The sequence below is a fragment of the Sceloporus occidentalis genome, unplaced genomic scaffold (genome assembly GCF_023333645.1).
Source record: "Sceloporus occidentalis isolate IW3139 unplaced genomic scaffold, rSceOcc1.0.p SCAF_3, whole genome shotgun sequence".
Classification (NCBI taxonomy): domain Eukaryota; kingdom Metazoa; phylum Chordata; class Lepidosauria; order Squamata; family Phrynosomatidae; genus Sceloporus; species Sceloporus occidentalis.
Window position 1 is genome coordinate 72,673,259 of NW_028316983.1, and position 21,989 is coordinate 72,695,247.

Below are 21,989 nucleotides of genomic sequence, written 5' to 3' on the forward strand. Positions count from 1 at the left end.
AAAAGGCTGCCCATTCCTGTCTGTGATAGCGATTGAAACTTTAGCCATGGTTCCAGATCAGACCAGCACCTCATCAAGTATCCTTATTAATAAATCAAAAATCCTGGTAAACTTGTTTGCTGATCATATTGCCCTAGTCGTGTCAAATCTCTTGTTAGAGATTCTCTGTGTGATACCTGTTCTATATTATTTTTGACAACTTTTGGGGCAGAGATAAGTAAAAATAAATTTACAATCTTAAATTTAAGTATGACAATAGAAGGTGGAAAGTCTCTGGCTGAATCTAGATCCACATAAGTTCATATCTTTCCCTAGTACCCGGGAATCTCAATTCTTTGTACACATCTGTGGGCCCAAACAGACAGGCCAAAATAAAGCTGCTTCAGGTCACTTTGGAGGTATGTTGTTTAAATGACACTCACATCTTAAGAGGCCAGAAGCTGCACCAAAGCTGCGCTCCAGTCTTTAGGACTGGAGCGCGGCTTTGGTGTGGCTTCCAACCTCTTAGGACACATGCTTCATTTAAACAGCACACTTCCAAAGTGGCCTGAAGCAGTTTTATTTTGGCCTGTCTGTTCTGGCTCTACAAACCAGCTTTGGGTCCTATTATGGTAGAACTGTGGGCTAGAAATCCAATGAATGAATATATTACGTTGGTGTTAACTGACTTTGAGTTGACCCCAACTCATGGTGGCCCTATGAATGAGACATCTCCAAGACCCTTTATCTTCTACTGTTTTGCTTAGGTCTTGTAGATTCAGTCCTGTGACCTCCATAATTGAGTTTAGCCATTTGGCATCCGGTCTTCCTCTCTTTCTATTGCCTTCTACCTTTCCTAACATAATGAGTCATGCCTTCTTGTAATGTGGCCAAAGTATGGTAGCCTCAGTTTAATCATCTTGGCTTCAAGGGAGCTTTCAGGCTGTTGTAGGGTCCATTTGTTGTCTTTTTTGATGTCCACAGTATTACAGCACCACATCTCAGATGTGTTGATTTTCTTTTAATCCACTTCCTTCATTGTCTTGCTCTTATATCCAAACATGGTGATGGAGATTACAATGGATTGGATTCTAATTTTAGGGCTCAGGTACATTATCAGTTGATCAAACTGAACTACACTTCCTTGGTTATATCTATTAGCCATCTCTCTCTCTCTCTCTCTCTGTCTCTCTCTCTGTGTGTGTGTGTGTGTGTGTGTAAATGACTAGGCAGTGTAGCCTCTTTCAAAGTGTCTGTGTTATCTAAACTGGAGTTTTTGTTTCAAACTCTACTTGTAGTGGTACCACATGAGATGCTAACCAAATTTTAGATATTGCACTATTATTGGACTGTATTAAACAGTGGAAATAGTGTAGCAGCCCTACCTCATTTTTAAGGAGAATGTGGCTGTATGGTCCCTTTTAGTAAATGAGGACATTTCCATTGAATGGGTAAGAAGTTCACATATAAAAATCTTCAAACCCTTGACTGTCCTTTCTTGCACAACATACTAAAGGCATGGTCAAAATGGCAAATTGTCACATTCCTGCTTCCTTGGTTTTACCTTCTTCTTTCTTTTTATTTTTCCCACTCTTCCCCCCCCTTTTTTTTTTTGTACAGATAAATTTGTAAATTTTAGATGCTGAGAAAAGGAGGGGGGGAACCTTTATAGAGTAAAAGGTTGTTCCAAAGTGAAGATAGAATCCAGGAAGACTTTAAGAATTTTCTAAGAAGATTCAGAATTGTCTTTAAAAGTAAAAAAAGAAAAAGAAAAAAAGGTATTTTGTAAACTCTGTTCCATTCTTCTGAATATTTTGCATCACTTTAAGATACCCGGAAAAGGTGTCTAAGATCTGAAATTAAAGAAAAGCTCCAGAGTTCACTATTGGTCCAACTTACCATATTGATTTCTCTTTTCTGTGATTTGTGAAAGCTACCGGTACTTAAAGACCATGTGTAGATGGTGTCTATTTTCTGTCTGACCGAAATACAACAATAACAGTCTTAATTACCATGCTGGTAAGGATGCAAAATGTCTTGGTGGCTTTACCCAAAATTTGAAAAATTATGGTTGGAAAATTTTGAGGAAATTAGTATAATTACTGAATAGAATATCACAGCAACTCCAATAATCGGTTTCTTTATCATTTTTCATTAATGGCCTAAAACACCTGAAGCATAAAGACCTTGCTGTTTTTATATACACTGAGCTTGTCCATTTTCCAAAATGGATAAATATCTGTTATCTTCCATTGGATCATTGACATTCACACATTAGAAATTCAGCAAAATTGGAAAAATTGACCACTCAGCGAAGTCACTGACAAACATTGTTGCCACTGATAATTTTTATGGTACTTGGCTAACAGATTAATTAAATATACTAACAGAAATCCAGGAACTGTCTTCCCACCTAAGACTCATGTTAACTTGTGAAATGGTATGTTACCCAGCCCAGTCTAACATTGATTTCTCTTTCTAATTTGCCACATTTTTGTCCCCATTGTAGATTGTTGTTACTGTCTTTGTAGGTTTATTCTAATGTAAAATCAAATGAAAATGAAAGAGCAACACATTATTTGCATTCAATTTCTTCTTCTAATTTTTACTGCCTGGGAAAGGGAAGGGTGTATGTAGGATGCATTTTTAAAAATGACTTGCTTTTAGTTACTATATATCCTGGTTGAGGTGGGGTGGGTGTAAATATGATGCCGTTTATTTCTTTTTCTCACACAGTAAAATGTCTTTGGCCAGCTCTGATTGCTGAAGTAATGGATTTGTCACTTTGCTCCTGTTCTTTGTGTTTTCCGTTCTTGATGGCAAAAGCTCTGGTTTCATGATGAGTTCCCCTTAAAGCCTAGTAAAAAGTAACAAGCATTGATCTGACTCCCATGTTGAGCTCTGGAACTTGTCTGCTCAGGATAGAAAATAATCTGGAACTCTCATTTGAAATGTCCTGTTTTTGTTTGATTTATGCATGCTCTTACAGGCTGGCAAAAATTATCCCCATCTTATTTTTGTATTTCTAATTAACTAGAGTGAACATGAATGATTTGGGGGGGGGGGGAGTATGATTTGCTCAGGGCTTCTTTTTGCTGAACTCAGCAGTACTTCTAGCCAAGGCCAGCTGGGCCAGAAGCCTTCTCTCTTGGGTCGATGAGTAACATTTTGGATCTCAAGCCCCTTATTAGCATTTCCTCCTGAGGGAAGGAAAAGACAGTAATTCCTTCTGCAAGAACCCAAGCTTCACTCGGCAGTATTTTGATATTTGTCAGCACATAAAATTATTGTTGGCCTCCAGAGCAAATATATTTGCAACAGGATGAAGTAATGTGTTGGATGAACTTCCTTCTGTTAGATTCTGAGACGTCTGTGTGGGATGGCTGGCCCATTGCTCACCATCCAGAGTACCAGGTCTGAAAGGAAGTTTAGTCTGCTTACAGTTCAGACTGCCCTGGCCAAAATTACAAAGAGTGTAGTTTGAGACTAAACCTAGAAAAGGGAACAGAAATTTAGAGGACCACTGGACATCCATTTTGACATAATTCACCACATTGCCAGTCAATGCAACTAGAATGGGGTCTCACTGAAATAGATTCAGTATGTTAGGGTCATGGATCCTGCAGCACTTCATATGTTGTTAGAGCACTCATAGCCAGCACACCCAATAGTGAGGAATGCTGGAAGTTTTAATCCAAGAATGTCTGAAGGAGCCACATGATTCCCACCTCTTCTGTAGATGGTGTAGTACCTCAGTGATACTTCATTTGATGCATCTGAACCACCACCAATTCTACCGGAAAGAGTCTAGTACCTTTCTCAGTGTTTTACAGTGTAGCTGTACTTGGATTTAAATAATTACTTTTGTCAAGAACTCTCCTATTCCTCTCTTTGGCTGGATTCATTCATTTGATGCCTCTGAATAACCAATTCTGCTGGAAAGGAGTCTAGATACCTTTCTTAATGTTTTAACAGTGTAGTTATAGTCACAGCTTATTTAGATAATGCATTTATTATTGTAACCTATGAACCTGAACTTGTATACAAAGCATAGGCTAACAAAGGAGGAGATGAAATGAAAGCTTAAGCTGATTTACAAATCATCATCATTATTATTAATGTTTATTTATATAGCACCATAAATTTGCATGGCACTTTACAGGCATCATCAAAACAGCATATAACTTGTCAATGGCGTACAATCATAGTATTTGTGCTAAATGTGGTTTGCTGTAATATCTGATTAACAAGCCACGGTTATGGCTATTGATCTGCTTCAGGAAGCTTCTGCAACCTGGAGACTACTGATGTGTATTAAGAACTTTTAAGGTTCTTCGTTGCATTTGTCTGTTGGTATTCATCTGTTACAGACCTGGGAAAATTACTTTCTTGGATGACATCTCCCCGAATTCTCCACCCAGAAAGGCCATTAGCTGAGGAATTTGGGGAGTGGTAAAAATATTTTTTCCAAGCTCTCATCTGTGATATTGTGAGCCTCAATGCTTTGATTCTTAAGCAAGTTTAGGTATTTTATACATTATGTTGATTATTTTATTAACAAAAATTGATTAAGTGGGCTGATGAGCAAAGGGAAAACAAAAGATGACAAGGATTCTTTTGCTTGTACTGAACCTAGATGCTGAAACTAAGATGTGGGTTCTTAACCATGCTCAGTGTAAACCACATCATATTTCACATCATGTCTAATCCCAGCTATACAGGGTAGCTAAACTATGCATACCTACGAACGTGAAATGTTCGCATTACCCTTCATATCTGAAACATTTTATATATTTTGGGCAGTGATTGTTACAGAACAAACATTTTTAAAGTTGCCTGTTTTAGGTGCAAGTACAGCCTGGAATATACAAATTAACCTGAGACTTGTGTTGGTTTCTGCATCCTCTGGTTAAATCAGTTCAGGGATGTAGACAAGGGGGGGGGGGTTCTTGGGGTCTGGACCCCCCCCTTCCATTAGAAAAAAGAATGGTGTGTGCTGCCGTGCTGCTGTGCCCAAGCCCCATTATAATGGTGGCACTTAGTCTGGACCCCCCCCTTCCTAAAATACTGGCGACGTCCCTGATCAGTTAGTTGGATATTTTGGGGGGGGGGGGGTGTCTGCTTGTGCCAGAGAGACAGCATGAACAAACTTCCTTCCTTCTCCCCTCTCCTTGTATACCTTGGACCTGCATAAAAAACCAGATTCAAGGGTTTCTTGGCCCTACAGAGGATATGGGGATCTACAAGGACGGCCGTGGGAAGGGAAGTTATGTATTTTTAAAATCATAATCTTAAATATTTAAAATCAATTTCAATAAAATCCAAAGTCATAAACAAACATTTCAGAGAAGTGGCTAAATCAACCTATTTTGCATTTTCCCATAGTAAACTACTTTTTATATTACTGTGGACCGCTCACATTCACTGGGGTTAGGAGCACAGGACCCCCATGAAAATGGGGGGAAAGCAAATAAAAAAACACTATTTTTTTTATCTGAGTGAACACCTTTCCAGGAATATCTAGCTCCTCCAGGACAATTCTGTGGCCAAAATTTGCCAGAGGCTGACCATGAAATTGCACTGGAGGACTTACAAATGGCTAGAGAACTGTTCTCTCTAGAAATCTTTAGGTCTTCCTGCATAACTTTTGGAAGAAGTTAACAATAGAATCATGCTGGAGGACCTAGAGATTCCTAGAGAGAACATATTAATTAAATCTGTAAATAATCATCTACAAAAGTCAAAACCACAAATGTGGAGGGCTGACTAAATATCTATGTCTCCCTTTATTCTCTTCTTTCAAGCGCACCGAAGGCTTTCCATGTTACTGAATGGTTTCTCTGCTCTGGGTTTTAATCCAGACTTTAGCTATCCAAGGTGCTGAACCCAAGTCCCATAACAGGTTCATACCAAAACTTGAAGTATATTCACTTTCCCACTGGAATGGGAGCCACTGACTGCTTTTGCTCAAGCATAGAGCTCATATGCAGAATAGGTTGCAGCTGCTGGCCCTGTCGCCATACCTCAGTGTCTTCAGGAGCATCTGTAGGGTCCCCCATTTTACTAAGAATCCTTATCTCCCCCAGCTGCACAGTTACATAGAGGAGCAAGCACCCCATGCATAAAAGCTGAACATGTGTGGCACCATGCTTTGGATTCAACTGCAAGTCTAGCAACGTTCTACATGTGGAATATGGGCATATCATCCTGTTTTTTACCTCAGGCAGCAAAATACCTTGGAGTGGGCCTGCTATATCTCAGCTGGTCTTAATCCACCCCCAGAAAATTATTTTCTACTGTGGTGTAATAATACCCTGAAGTGCATAACTGGAGTATTTGTGTCAGACATTCTGGGTAGAAACAGCTGGGAATGTGACTACTGCCATTAACTGAGCTCTAAGAGCTTGTCATACTGTGAAATCTGCTGGTGATGCAAAATCATACCTAGCTAAAATATATTTAAAAACATGTCTATTAAATCCAAACTGGAAAAGGGTTGTTTGCTGTGACTCCAAAACAAGACAAGTAGCCACAGAGCTTTGTCTCTTCCCTTACCCAGGGACCTAAGAGTAGACCAAGTCAAAGATAGCGCACAATATCATCCATTTTTGATAATATGTGTCTCAGGGAAACTTCTCTTTCCCTATCAAACAGCCTAGAGTTCAGAGTTGAACCAAACAATTGGATTAATTTCCCATCAAATTATAATAATGGTAGTTAAAAGATATCCCTCTATTCCCTCCCCCCACTACCTTTTGTGATCCCATTCTTCAGGGCAGTACTGGACAGCTGTGGTCTCTAAGTCTGTAGTTTTTAAAAACCGTTTACATTTAAGGGCTGAAAGTGAGAATCAGAAGGCACAGGAGTAAGCTTCTTAGGGCCTATCCTACCATTACACAGAGTGAGGCACCTGATTGGGTATGAAAAGACAGCCACTTGTTAGTGTCTTATAATTATGTTTCTGCAAAAGGAAGGAAAGAGAGGTGCATGTGGAATTTTCTGACTCAGATATGAAAGTTACTTGACCAACGTTGGGAATTAAGTGCCTCAACACTATGTGCTGCTCCACACCAGGTAACAAAATGTTTTGGGGTGGCAATGAAAAAAGGGAGACCATTCCCCCAACCATTAATTCTGAGGAGGTATCCCATCTACCAGCTCCTTTTCTTACACTGCCTAAGAGTGCTGTAGATATTTAACATTTAACCTCTTGCTAAGATATGATTAACAAGACTTCATACATTTCTCAAAACTGTTGAGAGGAATTCTTTACATATTTGGATGGCCAGTTGGCACTTAGTTTTTCTTGTTAGTCAAAGCTACCATACAGGTATACTATACCACAGTTAATGAAATAGATGTTTCCCTGGGCATTGCTTCTTTTAACAAAACAATTGAAACAAGGGGCCAAAATAATGTTTGAAAATTAGGGATATGTTTCTACCATAAAAAAAGAGTAGATTAACATATTTTCCACCTTTTACAAAACAAAATGAATATTATCCACATATGAATTGAAGCAACCTGGTCAGGCAACCCCTATAGAAGTAAACAAAATAATTTTGAACTTTCTAGAAGCCAATTTAAGGCTTTTCCAGAATGCATCCAGATATGACCTTTTCTTTCATCAGCTCTACTTTTGCATTTCCATTTTACCGGCCAAACATAGAGATGCATTATCTTTAATGTGCTCGGGTAGCTGGTGAGGCAGGCTTATTTGCTTTCTTCATTTCTCTCTGGTTTGCTCAACATGCATGCTCAGTAAGATATTTTGGAGGCAGCTGCTGTTTACCTGGCTTATTGTGTGCCAATGCACATAGCTAGCAACATGGTGTAGTGGTCTGAGTATTGGACTACACCAGGAAAACAGGGTTAAAATCTCCACTTGGCCGTGGAAACGCATTGGGTGACCTTGGGCACGTCATACTCTCTCAGCCTCAGAGGAAGGCAAAGACAAACCCCTTCTGAACAAATCTTGCCAAGAAAACCCTGTGAAAGGGTCACCTTAGGGTCATCATAAGTTGGAAATTACTTGAATGCACACCACCACAACACACTGCTACAGTAGGATCAGCTAAAGTAGAAAACCACTCGCTAACTCAAGTTTTATTGCATTGTTTACTGTAGACATGCTGCTGCTACTCAACCCACAAAGTCTGAATTTTTCCAGCCCCCTTAACCATCCTACTGATGCTGATGTTGGGGGAAAATCTTCCAACTAGACAGAGGACAAGGAAGGAAGAAAATGGTAGGGCTAGATGTGTGCAAAAAGACTTTGTAAAGGGAGCTTCTTTGTCAAAGGAGGGGAGAGTAATAGTACTAAAGCAATGAGTATGACATAAAAAGAGGGAAAACAGGAGAAAAATCCAAAATCCAGATAGTAACTCAGGCTGTTCTGCTTTCAGTAGCTAGAAATTAAAAAAACAACAAGAACTAGTGCTCTGAATAGCTTAATTGCAACAAACAGCCCAGCAAATCCTACAGTCCTGTGATGCATCATTCATATTTCTGGTTTTGGAACAGACTTTTCCATGGATTTCTTTTTTTCCACCACAAGAGGGACCTGGAATATAAAACAGCACGAATGAAAATGAATCTATTTAACTGCATGGCTGGGAACAAAACAAAGCCCCCACCTGGAACATGCAATAAGCAATGGATTATTACCCTTTTGTTCTTTCCAGTTTGACACTGATCAGTCATGGAGAACAAAGAATACAAAAGTATTTGGAGTTCTCAAATGAACTGGGTGAGGGGGGAATAATAAAGGGTAGACAGTTCCTTTGGCCACAAATATCTTGAAAAGGACTTACTATAAAGCTATCATAGATAGGAATAGTGGTGTTTCCCTGTGGATGAGCATTTTCCCCAACACAACTCCCTTCTTTCCTTTTATTATTATGAGCTGCCTTGAGCAACAAAACTAAATGCATACATAAATAAATCTGATCTCTCAGTCCTTATCCTAAAAGAGAATTTATATAACACCTTAAAAGTAAGGCTGCAGGCTTCAATATATTTAATTGGCAGACTAATAAATGAAAGCAGTAGATTTCAAACTTCCTGCCCTCAGGAAATCCCCATATGCAGTGATTTGTTTGTAGAATAATGGTTCCATATCTGCATTACAATCCTGCCGTGTTGCACATGATTCTGGGGGAATTTCTAGCAAATGTTCATAATTCACTGTGAGTCCTGGCCAGGCTTTGCAGCCACTGGACAAGGGCAGCTGCTTCATACTGACATTTTGGGGGGAAAGCCACCAGCTTTGTTTCAACTACAGGCTGCCCTGCCATGCAATATTCCTTGTATGGTCTACAAATTGGCATAGAAAATGTGTGCACACAAAAATCTATCAGAGCTCATATTTTAGACATTAATTTTTCATGGCTCTCAGAGACTTGGAAAAGTTATGTTATCTATTTACCATATTCCTTGCATACTTCTGAGTTCAACATCTCATGATCACAGAGAAGGGGTAGACAGTCTTAAGTCTTGCATTATTTATTTATTTATTTATTTATTTTTGATTACCAGAACTGAATGGACCTCACAATCTTCCATACCAAACCCAGTTTCTGTTAGTTCAACATTGCTCTCTTTCAGCCTCATAATACAGAGTGGATGGGGGAAGTCATCTATTTGCTGCTTTTTTTCTATTTAGGAGTCAGAGATCCTTGCCAATTTACTGCAAATCACTGAGAGAGTAGGAGTAGATCCAGACTTACTTTCTGCCCATCCCTGTGACAGAGCCACGAAGCAAATACTGCTTGACAGTGAGAATATATTAATGGAATAGAATTTTATATGTGTAAGTATTAAGGAAATTGGAAGTAATAATACATAGAAAAATATTTCTTTCAGCCAAAAGTATGTAATTTAAATATATATTGAATCCACCGTACTATTCTTATACTAGGTGAGTTCAAAACCTCTCTGACCATCACTAGTTATGGTCCACACCTTGACCAACAGCATGGGGAGAAACAAGCACAGAGATTTACTCAAGTTGAGGAGAGTCTGATTAGTGATGGGAATAACCTACTGCTTATTACTGGCACTTTGTGTCATCCATGCTGTACCACTTGACTTCCCTTCCCTCACAGCAGGAGGCAAAGTATAAGGTCACATGAAGCCCCCAAGGCTGTTTTTGCAGGTCTTGACTCCTCCAGATCCCACAGACCATCTTTTCCTTTCTGCTGATCCTGAAAGCCTCTTTCAGTAGCTCTCCATTTATAAATAGGTTGCTAACCTTTTTGTTTTTTTTTTCCAGAACCAGAAACAGTTTTTTTTATTTGTTGGCATTTTTGGCCATCCATGTGCCCTCCCGGGGGTTGGCAGAAAATTGACACCCCCCCATCCCAAACCTACCATAGTTGCCCACTCCTGCCTTGGAGCTTCTTGGCTGAATGAGCCTAACATTGAAAGGCATTTCCATTTCCGGACCACAATATTCTGATCCTCATAATGAGAACAAAAAAGAAGAGGTTTGTTGCTGCAGACTTGTTTGGTTGGGATGTAAACTTTTGTTTTAGTAACAGGCACCCCCACCACCATTACACTAATTTTACCGAGTGGGGACTTGGACTTCAAAGTCATGCCCTGATGGGATTACTGACAAAAGATAGAAGGAGCCTTCCTGTTTCAAAACATTTCATCGACAGCTGTTGATCATTTGTGCTTCAGTTTAACACTACTGTTGCATTAAAAACATTTTAAAGATACGTTATTGAGGACTACCGTACATCAGGGGCACCATATCAAAACAGATTCAAGGATGATCATAATTAGACAAAGCCACTGATGTAAAAGTAGATGTTTTGGTGTTACATGGGTTGCATTCACACTAGTGTTTTTGTTCCGAATAGATCAGGGGAGATTTTACGATGCAATACCATAGCTCAACTTTATATTCCATTGATTTTAATGGAAAAGTTAAGTATACAGTTGACCCTCTGTTTTCATGGGGGGGTCCCTTCTGGACCCTGCCCCACAAAATGGAGACTCGCACGTATTCAAGGCCCATAGGCTTGAATGAGGCACGTCCCCACGAGCGCACGGGGCTGCACCCCATTGATGATAATGGAGGTCACCTCTATGTGAATAATCAGGAATGCGGATCCCAAGTCTGCGAGATGGAGGGGCCCGAATGTATATTTTAGCTTTTCTTAACAGCATTTGGAATGTTTAAAAACTGGATTGTTTTGGCTGAATCATGGTCAAACTCAGACCCAGTGTTGGCACATGACACTATTGGACAAGTAAGCAGAGACTGGAAATATTAGTTTTGGACTTTTTTGTTGTTGCTGCTGCTGTTGTTGTGTGCCTTCAAGTTGTTTCTGACTTATGGAGACCATAAGGTGAACCTATCATGGGGTTTTCTTGGCAAGATTTGTTTAGAGGTGGTTTGCCATTGCCTTCTCCTGAGGCTGAGAGCATGTGACTTGCCCAAGGTCACCCAGTGGGTTTCATGGCCAAGCATAAAATCAATCCTTTGTCTCCAGAGTTGTAGTCAAATGCTCAAACCACAATGTCACGCTGGCCCAAATCCTCATCTAGCATGGCCACCCAGATCATAACTATCCAGCATGGTGACACCAGTGCCTTTGTAAAACTGTGCATCTAATGGGAGACAGCCAGCAACACCCATGTGAGAATGGGTTATAATTTCTGAACCAGCTCCCTTAAGGCAATAATACTGAGAAAAGAGGACAATTAGAACAAACTGAATTTTCCAATCAGAACCAAGAGGGAAACATTATTTCTGCTCATTTCTCGTTATATAATCCATGTCTCATCACTGTGACAGATATCCCATATTCATTTCTATGACATCTATGCCAGTTGTGTAAGCACCCACCTGCTCATTCCTCACCTGTTCAGTTTTCAGCACTTGAGAAGGCATGCCAAATGTCAGACAGTCACTCTGGTTAGGGTTATTTTAAAATTCTGTTCATGATCACTTACTCTGGTACAACAAAACTAAGCTCTAGGATATTTTAAATTTTCATAGTTTGTAATTAATTGCTTTTCTGGGCAGAACAAGACCTTTTTTTGTAGCTGTAATGGAAAAGACCAATAATAACCTTTATTCCATCTTTTTAGTGTTTCACAGTACAATCCTGAAATTCACTGGCTGAGGGGCTTTGTGATTTGATGGAACTCAGGACAGGTTAGCGGTGGAACAGCTTAAATGGGGCAGAATTCTGGGTAAGAAAAGGATGGCAAAGAGCATAGTTCTGCTGCAACTTATATCCTTTTAATCCATGTCCATGCCTTCACTCTCAAAGGGATGGGATTTTACATAAAGCCCAATAAGGCATGATAAATTTCTTCACCAACTGGGGAGGTCATTTTTGAAAGACTCAACCTATCCTCCTCTCTCTTGTGTCTTCATGTCACAGAATCATAGAATCATAGAGTTGGAAGAGACCTCAAGGACCACCAGTGCAACTAGGGTTGCCATTCATCAGGACCTCCAAACCGGGACAAATGTAGGACAAAATTTTCAAATGTAGGACACATTTTTTTGTGTCCTGCATTTGAATAGGAGCCTCCGAGGCTGCAGGGATGGACTCCTCCCCTTCAGGGAGGCTTTCCCTCTGGGTCTGGGCACCGCCCTCGGCAGGGGCGGGGCCCAAGCGGGGACAGACTCGGACTCCTCCCCTTCAGGGAGGCTTTCCCTCTCAGCCTGGGCCCTGCCCTCGGTGGGGGCGGAGCCCAAACGGAGAGACTCCTCCCCTTCAGGGAGGCTTTCCCTGCAGGCCTTGGCCCAAGCTGCGAGGGAAAGCCTCCCTTAGCTTGCCATATCTCGCCCGGGGGTGGGGGCAATCCTGGGGGTGGGGCCAAACCAGGGCGGGACCATGCGGACCCGCCCCAAACCGGGAAAGTCCCACCCCCAGGCGGGATATGGCAAGCCTAAGTGCAACCCCCTGCCATTCAGGAATACACAACCAAACTACCTCTGACAGATGGCCATCCAGCCTCAGAGGGACTGTATTCCACTGTCAAACAGCTTTTACTGTCAAGGAAGTTCTTCCTAATGTTGACCTCGAATCGCTTTTCCTGTAGTTAGAATCCATTGCTCCAAATCCAATTCTCAGGAGCAGCAGAAAACAAGCTTGCTCCATCCACAGTATGACACCCATTCAAAGATTTATACAGGGCTATCATATCACGACTTAACCTTCTCTTCTCCAGGTTAAACAAGCTCCCTGGGTCTCCCCTCATAAGGCATGGTTGCTAGATCCTTCACCATTTTGGTCGCCCTTCTCTAGACATGTTCAGCTTCTCAAGTTATAGAGTTACTTTCACATAAATGCCCTGTCCTAGGAAGAGCAAGCCCTCTCAGGAGGCATAAATAAGATGCATGCAACAGCCAGACTTTTATGAGACAGGACTGTGAAAAACATCTTGCCATTGCAAGTGCAAAAGCATAGAATAACTGATTACAAAGACACAAGCTATCCAGTGCTACTATTTTTACTAGCCCATGCATTCAAACCACTATTCATATATGTTTCAAACCCATGCATCTTACAGCAACTCGCTCTTTAAAATGTGCAAAATCTCGTGAGGATCACCACCAACAAAGTCTCACAGTTTTGCAAGGAATCTAGGAGTGGATGGTGGGTCCTGTTTACTCCATGAGGATGAGGCCTGTCATGACTGACATCCCCAGTAACAGTAGTTGCAGGGTGGAGCAGAAGGGAGAACTGGAGGGTGAGGGAGATGTGGCGACGAGCACAGTAGAATGATCTATAGATAAAATGAAACAGATTCTGCAGTGGCCATGTCATGTCACCTTACAGAAGAGTTTGGGCCAGAGGAGCCAAACTCTTGGCCCATGAAGCATTCCTGCTGATTGATTCAGGTATGCTGGTGTGCAGAGAAACCTTACTACAGTACTTTCCCCACGTGGGGCATTTACCCTGGATTTCAGCCAGGCTGTGTTAGCAAGTCACATGTGAGTTGCTCCACCAGACTAGGCGTTGCCCTCCTCTACCTTATGTCTATGACTGGATGGTCAAAACTGGGGGTGCAGGCAAGACAAATATTTTTTCATCTATCAGATACCTGTTATAGCTAGAAATGTAGGAAAACGCTCCCTGATGTTTGCAAGTTAAGCCCTGAGATGAGAGCAATATTTTTTTCTGGGACATGGTGATTTATTTTTGTTTTACAAGCAAAAGATGAGTGGGGCTAATTCCTATCTTCCAGATGTCTGAATCAAATTCCCATCTCCGGCCTGCTGTCCTATGAGCCACTTGAGGTTATTGCTTTCCATGTGTCATTGTGGATACCCCCTTGTTGCATATTCTGAACCATCTTCTCTGGCTTGGTTGTTAAATGAGTCTTTTCCTTCTTGTCTGGATCTTTGTCCCATGAAAACTGGGTGTGCTCTTTGCAAACCTCTTGCCGACACAACTAATGAATGTTCTGGTCTGTGGTCACTTCCCACTTAATACTGTGTGTTCCAAAACAAATGCATACAAGAAGCTTTAAATGGATTTGAAGCCTTGTATTTAGATTCCTAAAGACTTGCAATAGTGGAGTCATTGCTGCCTGTGCCACTGGGACTGACTGAATACAGGCACTGTGGCACCAACCTGCCTGTTTTGTGTGTGTTGATACAAAATGCATGCTGAGTGTACATCCATATCTCTGTAAGTTGATTTGTTTCCCCCTCTGCATGAAGAGCAAACATAGTTTGACTGGTTCCTGCTGTTGAAGTTCCTAAGAATGCTGTGTACATGTCTGTTGTTTTTATGCTGGTTTTGTAGTTTCTTATAGCACATTTTCTCTGTCCTTTCTTGAATTAAGCATTTCTAGGATGGATGGAGTGACCATGATGTCAGTGCACTGTCCTCATATCTCTAAAGGACATAAAAACATGCCATGGGAAAATAATACGTAAATAAATAATAATATAATTTTATTCTTATTACCATTGGCCTAAAACCTATTGCGAGTCCCATCTAGACTCATAGAGTTAATGTGAATTACCTCACTACCCATTAATTTATTTAATGGGTCTACTCTATTTGGGACTAATCAATAGAACTTAGGCCATTGTCTCTATTACACCACTATATAAATTTTTGCAAAAACGAACATCTTCTGTTATGCTTGCTTGTTGCATCTGAAAAAAAGGAGGATTGTACTTTTTAAATTTATAAGTACAATTTCTCCCTTTCTTTTTTTCTTTGAAATCTACTTGGACTCCCTCCTCATTGCAAGAACATGCATATGGGAAAGCTTACATTTTGGGGGCTTTTTGTTTTGATTTCCATAAATTGATCCAATTAAGGAAGGATGTTATCCTCATTGACACTATGTCTCAATGTGTGGAACCAACCAGGGACGTAGCCAAGGGGGGGGGTTCTTGGGGTCCGGACCCCCCTTCCATTAGAAAAATGAATGGTGTGTGCTGCTGTGCTGCCACACTCAAGCCCCATTATAATGGTGGCACTTAGTCTGGACCCCCCCTTCCTAAAATCCTAGCTATGTCCCTGAACCAACATGGCAGCAACTTGAACTATCAATTAGTAAACTGGGAGACACCAGCAAACTGTAAAGCAAGGTAGTTATTAAGCAGAGAGTGTTATTTAAAATTCTCATTAGTAGCGGTCTTTTTCCTTTTTAAAGAAATTCGCTTACAAAAAGCTGAGGATGTAACACTTACCTATTAACAACTTTAACTGAACATGGAGCAGAATATGATTGATACTGAAGTGTCACACTGATTTTTGACTGGATAGTTGATGTTGTTTTTAATTGTTGCCTGATTATTTTAACCAATTCTATTTTATATTATTACCTATTGTTTTATATGTATTTTGTAGATTGTACGCCATTGGCAGTTTTAATTTTTATTGATTTGATCATTTGTATTACAGTGGTGTACATTTACAGCGCTATAAAATAAACTATAATAATAATAATAATAATAATAATACACAATTATTGCACTATGATGCCACTTTAACTGTCATGTCTCCTCCCTGTTCAGGAATGGGAGAAAACAATGTTCTCTGATGGACAGGACTTTCTCTTCTGCTCCTTGCACCCCCCACTGCTGCACAATGCTCCCCAAACTGCCTTATCCTGATAGAACAAAGCTTTAGGCCTGTCTGGGTCATGAAGGGGATTCTGGCCCCTTTTGTCAGCTTGTAGCTCTCCTGTATTTCTCATTGGTTCTTTTATCTTTTTCATCCCCTCCCCCCAAAAAAAAATTAAGGGGAAAAAAGTGACAATAGTTGGATGATACCTTACATTCATAACAACTGATAATTTTTGGGACCTCGTTTGTGAGTTGTGCTTGGTTAGATTAGAACGGTGTAGTGTAATTTACCCTTTTGGCTGATGTTGCATAGTACTTACTGTAATACAGTACATCTTGTTGTGAAGCAATATTGTGCACTTACTATTATGTATCTTCATGTGAGGCTGTATCATGCATATCTCCCTGGATAATCTAAAAGTACAGTATATCCTTAGGGGCTGATGCGTAGCTCAGGAAAATTTTCTCTGTAGCGTTTCAGTTTCATATCAAAAAGAAAATAGTAATGTTTCAAATACATGTTGTCCTGTGAGATAATTTGTGATTATGAAAATAAATAATCTAATATTTTACCTGTCCCCAGGGGCCTTTCTCTAGCTTTGGTGTTGGGCTTTGTCAGGTCATGGTGGCCCTGGGCATGAGACATCTCCAAAACTCTGACCTCCACTGCTTTGCTCAGGTCCTGCAGGCTCAGGCCCATGGCCTCTTTGATTTAATCTCTGCATCTAAAATGTGGCCTTTCTCTCTACTTCCCTCCACCTTTCCTATCATTCTTGTCTTATCCAATGACTTGTGCCTTCTCATGATTTGGCCAAAGTACCTCAATCTCAACTTTATCATCTTGGCTTCCAGGAAGAGTTCAGGTTTGATCTGTTCAAGGGCGCATTTGTTTGTCTTTTTAGCTGTCCAGGGTATCCTCAGCACTCTTCTCCAGCACCACCACATCTCAAAAGGACTGATTTTCCTTTCCCCTGCTTTTCTCATGGCAATGAGGACACCCCTTCGGATATTTAAACAGGGCTATCATATCAGGTCCAAGGTGGCATCCCAGAAGAAGAGCCCAAAATGGGAATGTAGGGGAGGGGAGAGAGAGAGGAAGGGATCAGGCGATTGCATCCATAGGGGAGAAAGGAAGAACATGGAGAACTGTTTTGGGGGGGGGGGGTGAAGAGAGAGGGAGGGATGGGGAGCATATCCCCCTCCCCTGGTTTCTGCGCCCAGAAGGGAGAAGCAGAGCAAAAGGAGAACTCTGGGGGGGGGGGAAGAGAGGGGGGAAGGAGCTCCTTTCCCCCCAAAACCCCTTCAGCCCCAGAGCGGAGAAGCCAAGAGAAAGGAGAACTGGGGGGGGGGGGGGATGGAGAGCATTTTCTTCGCCCCCAGAAGGGAAGAAGCCAAAGGGAAGGAGAGCTCTGGGGGGGGGTTAAGGGGGGAGGGATAGGGAGCATGTTCTCCCCCGCCTCCTCTTGCGCCCAAAGGTCAGAGACCGAGGGGAAGGAGAGGGCAGAGGGGGAGGGAGCCCCCTTCCCCCCAACGCCACTCTTGAGGGGTTTCGGAGACGGAAAGAGAGAGGAGGGAAGAGGGGGAGGGAAGGAGGGAGAGCGCTTTCTCACCCCAACATCCCATTCTCCCCCCCCCCCAAAACCAACAAGAGAGAAGCCAAGGAAAGAGAGAGAGAGAGAGAGAGAAGGGAAGGGGTGAAGCTCATTCCCCTCAGCGCCACTCTTTCCCCTCTAAGGCAGGAAGCCAGAGAAAGGAGAAACTGGGGAGTGGGTGGCTCAGGACAGAGAGAGAGAGGGGGGGGAAGGGGAGTGCCTCCCCCAGAGCCACAAAGGGGGCCCTTGCACCCTCTCTCTCTCTCTCTCTCTCTCTGTGGGGCTGCCTCTCTCCCTCCCTCCCTCCCTGGCGCTGCTGCTGCTGCTGCTGCTGAGTCTCCTCCTCTCCGGCTGAGTCTCCTCCTCCTCCTGGGAGTCCGGAGTCCGGCGGAGGGAGGGCGGGAGGCAGCAGCCCACTCGGCGCCGGCTGGCAGTGGGGGTCGGCGGTGGCGATGGCGGAGGGCGGCGAGGGCGAGGAGCTGCTGCCTCCTCGGCTGCCTTCTTCGGGGGGATCCCCGGGGGGACCCAAGCGCCTCTGCTGCTCCCGGGGGCTGCTGGCGGCGGGGGCTGCAGGGGCCACTCTGGCCGCTCTCCCTCCCGGGGCTGGAGCTGGAGCTGGAGCCGGAGGAGGAGGAGGAGGCTCCGCGGGGGCCCTGGCGGGAGGCCATGGCTTCCCGGGGCCCTTCCCGGGGTCCCTGCCTCCCCCTCCGGCTCCGGCTCCGGCTCCTCCGCCTGCCGCCTTCTTCCATCCCCGCCGGCGCCGTCTGCCCCTCTTCCAGCCGGAGTCCCTGCTGGACGCGGCGGCCAAGCGGGTGGCCGGCAGCTGGGCCTTCGAGCGCGTGGAGGGCCGCTTCCAGCGCATCCCGGAGCCCGTCCAGCGCCGCATCGTCTACTGGAGCTTCCCCCGCAGCGAGAGGCAGATCCGCATGTACTCCAGCTTCCAGCCCGGAGGCAGGCCCTCGGCCGCGGCGCCCGGAGCGGGGGCCCTCGGGGGAAACCCCCCTCCGGCAGCCTCGGGCCCCGGGGCGCCCCAAGAAGAGAGCCCCGCCGGCGCCATGCCTCCCTCCGCAGCCCCGACCGGCGCCGGCCCTCCCCCGGCCCCGGCCCCCGGGCCCTCTGCCTCCGCCGCCGCCGCCGCCGCCCCCGAGGGGCTCCCCTTCCGGAGGGGCATCCGGCTCCTGGAGGCCGGCGCCGTCGACAACGTCCTCCAAGTCGGTGAGTCAGGGCTGAGGGGGAGCCAGGACCCGCTTTGGCCCCGCTTTGGCTCCTTTTCGGGCTGAAGGCTAGGGAAGCCTGGGAGCTGGAGTCGGTTCTGGGTCCAGAATGCCATAGCCTTGAGAACGGAGTCAAAGCGGTGCCGAAGCGGGCTAGGTCTCCAGTGTGGACGCAGCCTTTGTCCTGACTGGACCGGGATCCCGGTTGATCTCCCTCTGCACCTTTGATTCCAAGACATCTCCCCCCTTTCCATCTTCTTCCCCCAGAGCTGCCCTCCCTTTGCTGCCCTTCTTTCTGTCCAGGAGGAGCATCCATCCCTCAGAAGCCTCCGCTGAAGGAGCCCAGCATCTATGAACCCCTGTTTCTGTGCAGGTGACCATCAGGCCCTTCTCTCCAGGAGGAAGGCCAGAAGGCCCTCCCTTGGGAGCATCCCGAAGAGGCAGGCATGCTCAGCGCCAGCAGGGTTTCCAGCCTGGCTTTGGCAACCTCCCACACTCTTGGCCACTTGTTCCGTTTTGCAGCACTTGGGCCTCCTTTGCGGTGAAGACATCGGTCATTCTGTTGAGAGGAGTCTTTTTCACCTTGATTTGGGAACGTCCTATATTTTTTCCAGGAGTGCCCTCCATTTTGGGCTGCCTGGTCCTCCTTTGCAGTGAGGACATCTGGTCACCCTGCTCCTGTCAAAGTCCATTCCTGTCCCAGAGAGTTTGAAAGGTGAGGTAAGGGGGAAATTATATGTATACGTACACATACACACATATATAATATACAATTATATATATATATATATATATATATATATATAGAGAGAGAGAGAGAGAGAGAGAGAGTTTGAAAGGTGAAATTATATATATATATATATATATATATATATAACATTTTCCCCCTTTCAATCTCTCTCTCTCTATATCTATCTATATATCTTTCTATGGTATATATAAATATATTATTTATGTATTGTATAAGTGAATATTTCCCCTTTCCCCACCTTTCAAACGCTCTCTCTCTCTAATTATATCTCTCTATATAGCTAGATTATTTATGTGTGTATATATATATATATATTCCCCTTTCCCCCTTTCAAACTCTCTCCCTCTTTCTCTAATTATATCTCTATTTCTCTCTATATAGATATATTATTTATGTACATGTATATATTTTCCCCTTTCCTCACCTTTCATACACCCTCCCTCCCTCCCTCCCTCTCTCTAATTATATATATATCTATATGTCTATATCTATATAAATGTATGATTGATGTACTATATGTTTGTGTCTAGATTTCCCCCTTCCCCCTCCTTCCCAACTCTTTCCCCTTCTCCTTCTCCTTCTCTCCTCCTTCCTCCCTTGATGCTGGGCCCTTCCTTCCTTCTTCTTTCTTTGCCTGCCCTCCCCTTCCTTCTCTCCCTGGCAGCCTTTTGTTCCTTGACAGTAGTAGTCTTTCCCACTGCCTTCTTTCTTCTCTGGGGGAGGGAAGCTCAGGGGGTCCTTTTTCAAGGAGGAGAGCTCTTTCTGGTTTTGTGAGGCCTCCAGGCCAGAGCCAGCTTTCCATCCCTGACATTTTCTTTGTAAATGAAGGTGTCTGTGGCTCATGGCTTTGTGGGCGAAGGTTGCAAAAAGGCCTCCATTTAGTACCAGCTTGGGGCACCCATCAAACTCTTGCCGTAGATACTCAACTATAAGTCGACCTCATGTATAAGTCAAGGGCAAGTTTTGGGATCAAAATTATGGATTTCGATATGACCCGTGGATAAGTCAAGGGTAAAACTTAGGGGCATGTAACAAAGGATCTGAAGGATAATGCAAAGGAAAACAATGCCACAGAACTTACAAAATTCTACATATACACAGTACCTGTATTGACTGTGGATAAGTCGACTCAGGTTTTTTGGGGTCAATTTTTTGACTAAAATTTCTTGACTTGTACATGAGTATATACAGTAATCCAAATGGCTTTAACTCTTTGCAAAGACCCCCTTTTTCACCCTCTTTCCCCTGATCCTGGAGTAGCCAAAATGGTCTAGGGCTGCATCCACACTGCACACATAATCTGGTTTGAACTACCATCCCCAGAATTCCATAGCATGGAGCCATGGCAGTTAAAGCAGTGTCAAACCAGATTATTTGTGCAGTGTGGATGCGGTGGCCTCTGTGTGGATCAGGTGGAAGACTCCTCAACTGGGTTAGAATATGCCACCATACATATTCTAGGAGGTCCAAATTGCCTTTGGAAAACTGGTGCCTGTATTGTTTTCAATGTGCAAAAAAAATAAGACTAATTCTGCCTTTTACCCAGATACTTGGCAATCTAATTAATGCAGCGCAGGGATTATTTCAGAGGAACAAGCAAAGGAGGGGACCTGACATGTTTTCACTTTGACTGGTGCCAGGCTATGGAGAGTTTGGTTCCGTTCCCTTTCTTCTTGCTGTGCATTGCCTTTTCTTCCTTCCACTGGAAACCAAAAATGAAAATGAAGCTCTTGACTTTATTGACATTCAACACAAGGTTCATTATGAGGTTCCTTGTCAGAGGCTTGTGACTGATTGACAAAAGGTTGTTTCTTTCCATCCTAGTTACCCCCTGAGAGCTGGTTTTTTTTACATACAGTACGGCACAAAAATAATCTGTTTTACATTATTAGGGGAGATGGATGGAATGAAGGCTTCTATTAAGCGGGCATTGAGATGGACTTTATTTTTCAAATGGGAAATGTAAATTCGTTTTGTATTGAGGCCCATTCCCATTGTATACGAAGTGTAGTGTGAGATTTCCGCCTTTTAAAATTGTTAAGCTTTACAGTCTGTGTTTTCCAATTTAAAAGGGGAGGGGAGGAGAAAAATGATAGAACCTAGTAGTAATTTTGAAAATTGCAAAGATGCTTAGATTTTTTTGACAAATTTATAGTAACCTTTAACAAAAAAATAAAAATAAATCCATATTAAATGTTTACTTCATTATTTTTAAACATAATTAATTTATATTGCCCCTCCCCCCCCCCCCCCCCGGCCACCAACAAAGGCTTTGGTTATCAGGACTTTGTAAATAGATTTCCAATGTCACCTTTAAGGTAGTTAAAAACTAAGAGGTTGTCGTGAAACAAGGTTATAAGAATTAAAAATGTTTCTAAGGAATCTGAATG

The 21,989-nt window shown here is 43.2% G+C and overlaps 1 protein-coding gene across 1 annotated transcript in view; it reads left to right on the forward strand.

Moving 5' to 3' along the window:
- The first annotated feature begins 18,086 nt into the window (after positions 1 to 18,086).
- The window catches only part of ZSWIM5 (zinc finger SWIM-type containing 5), a 172,616-nt gene continuing 168,713 nt past the window's right edge, over positions 18,087 to 21,989 (forward strand). The window contains exon 1 of the mRNA XM_089518295.1: positions 18,087 to 18,849. Coding sequence (XP_089374421.1) covers positions 18,087 to 18,849 — 763 coding nt within the window. The remainder of the gene's footprint in view (positions 18,850 to 21,989) is intronic.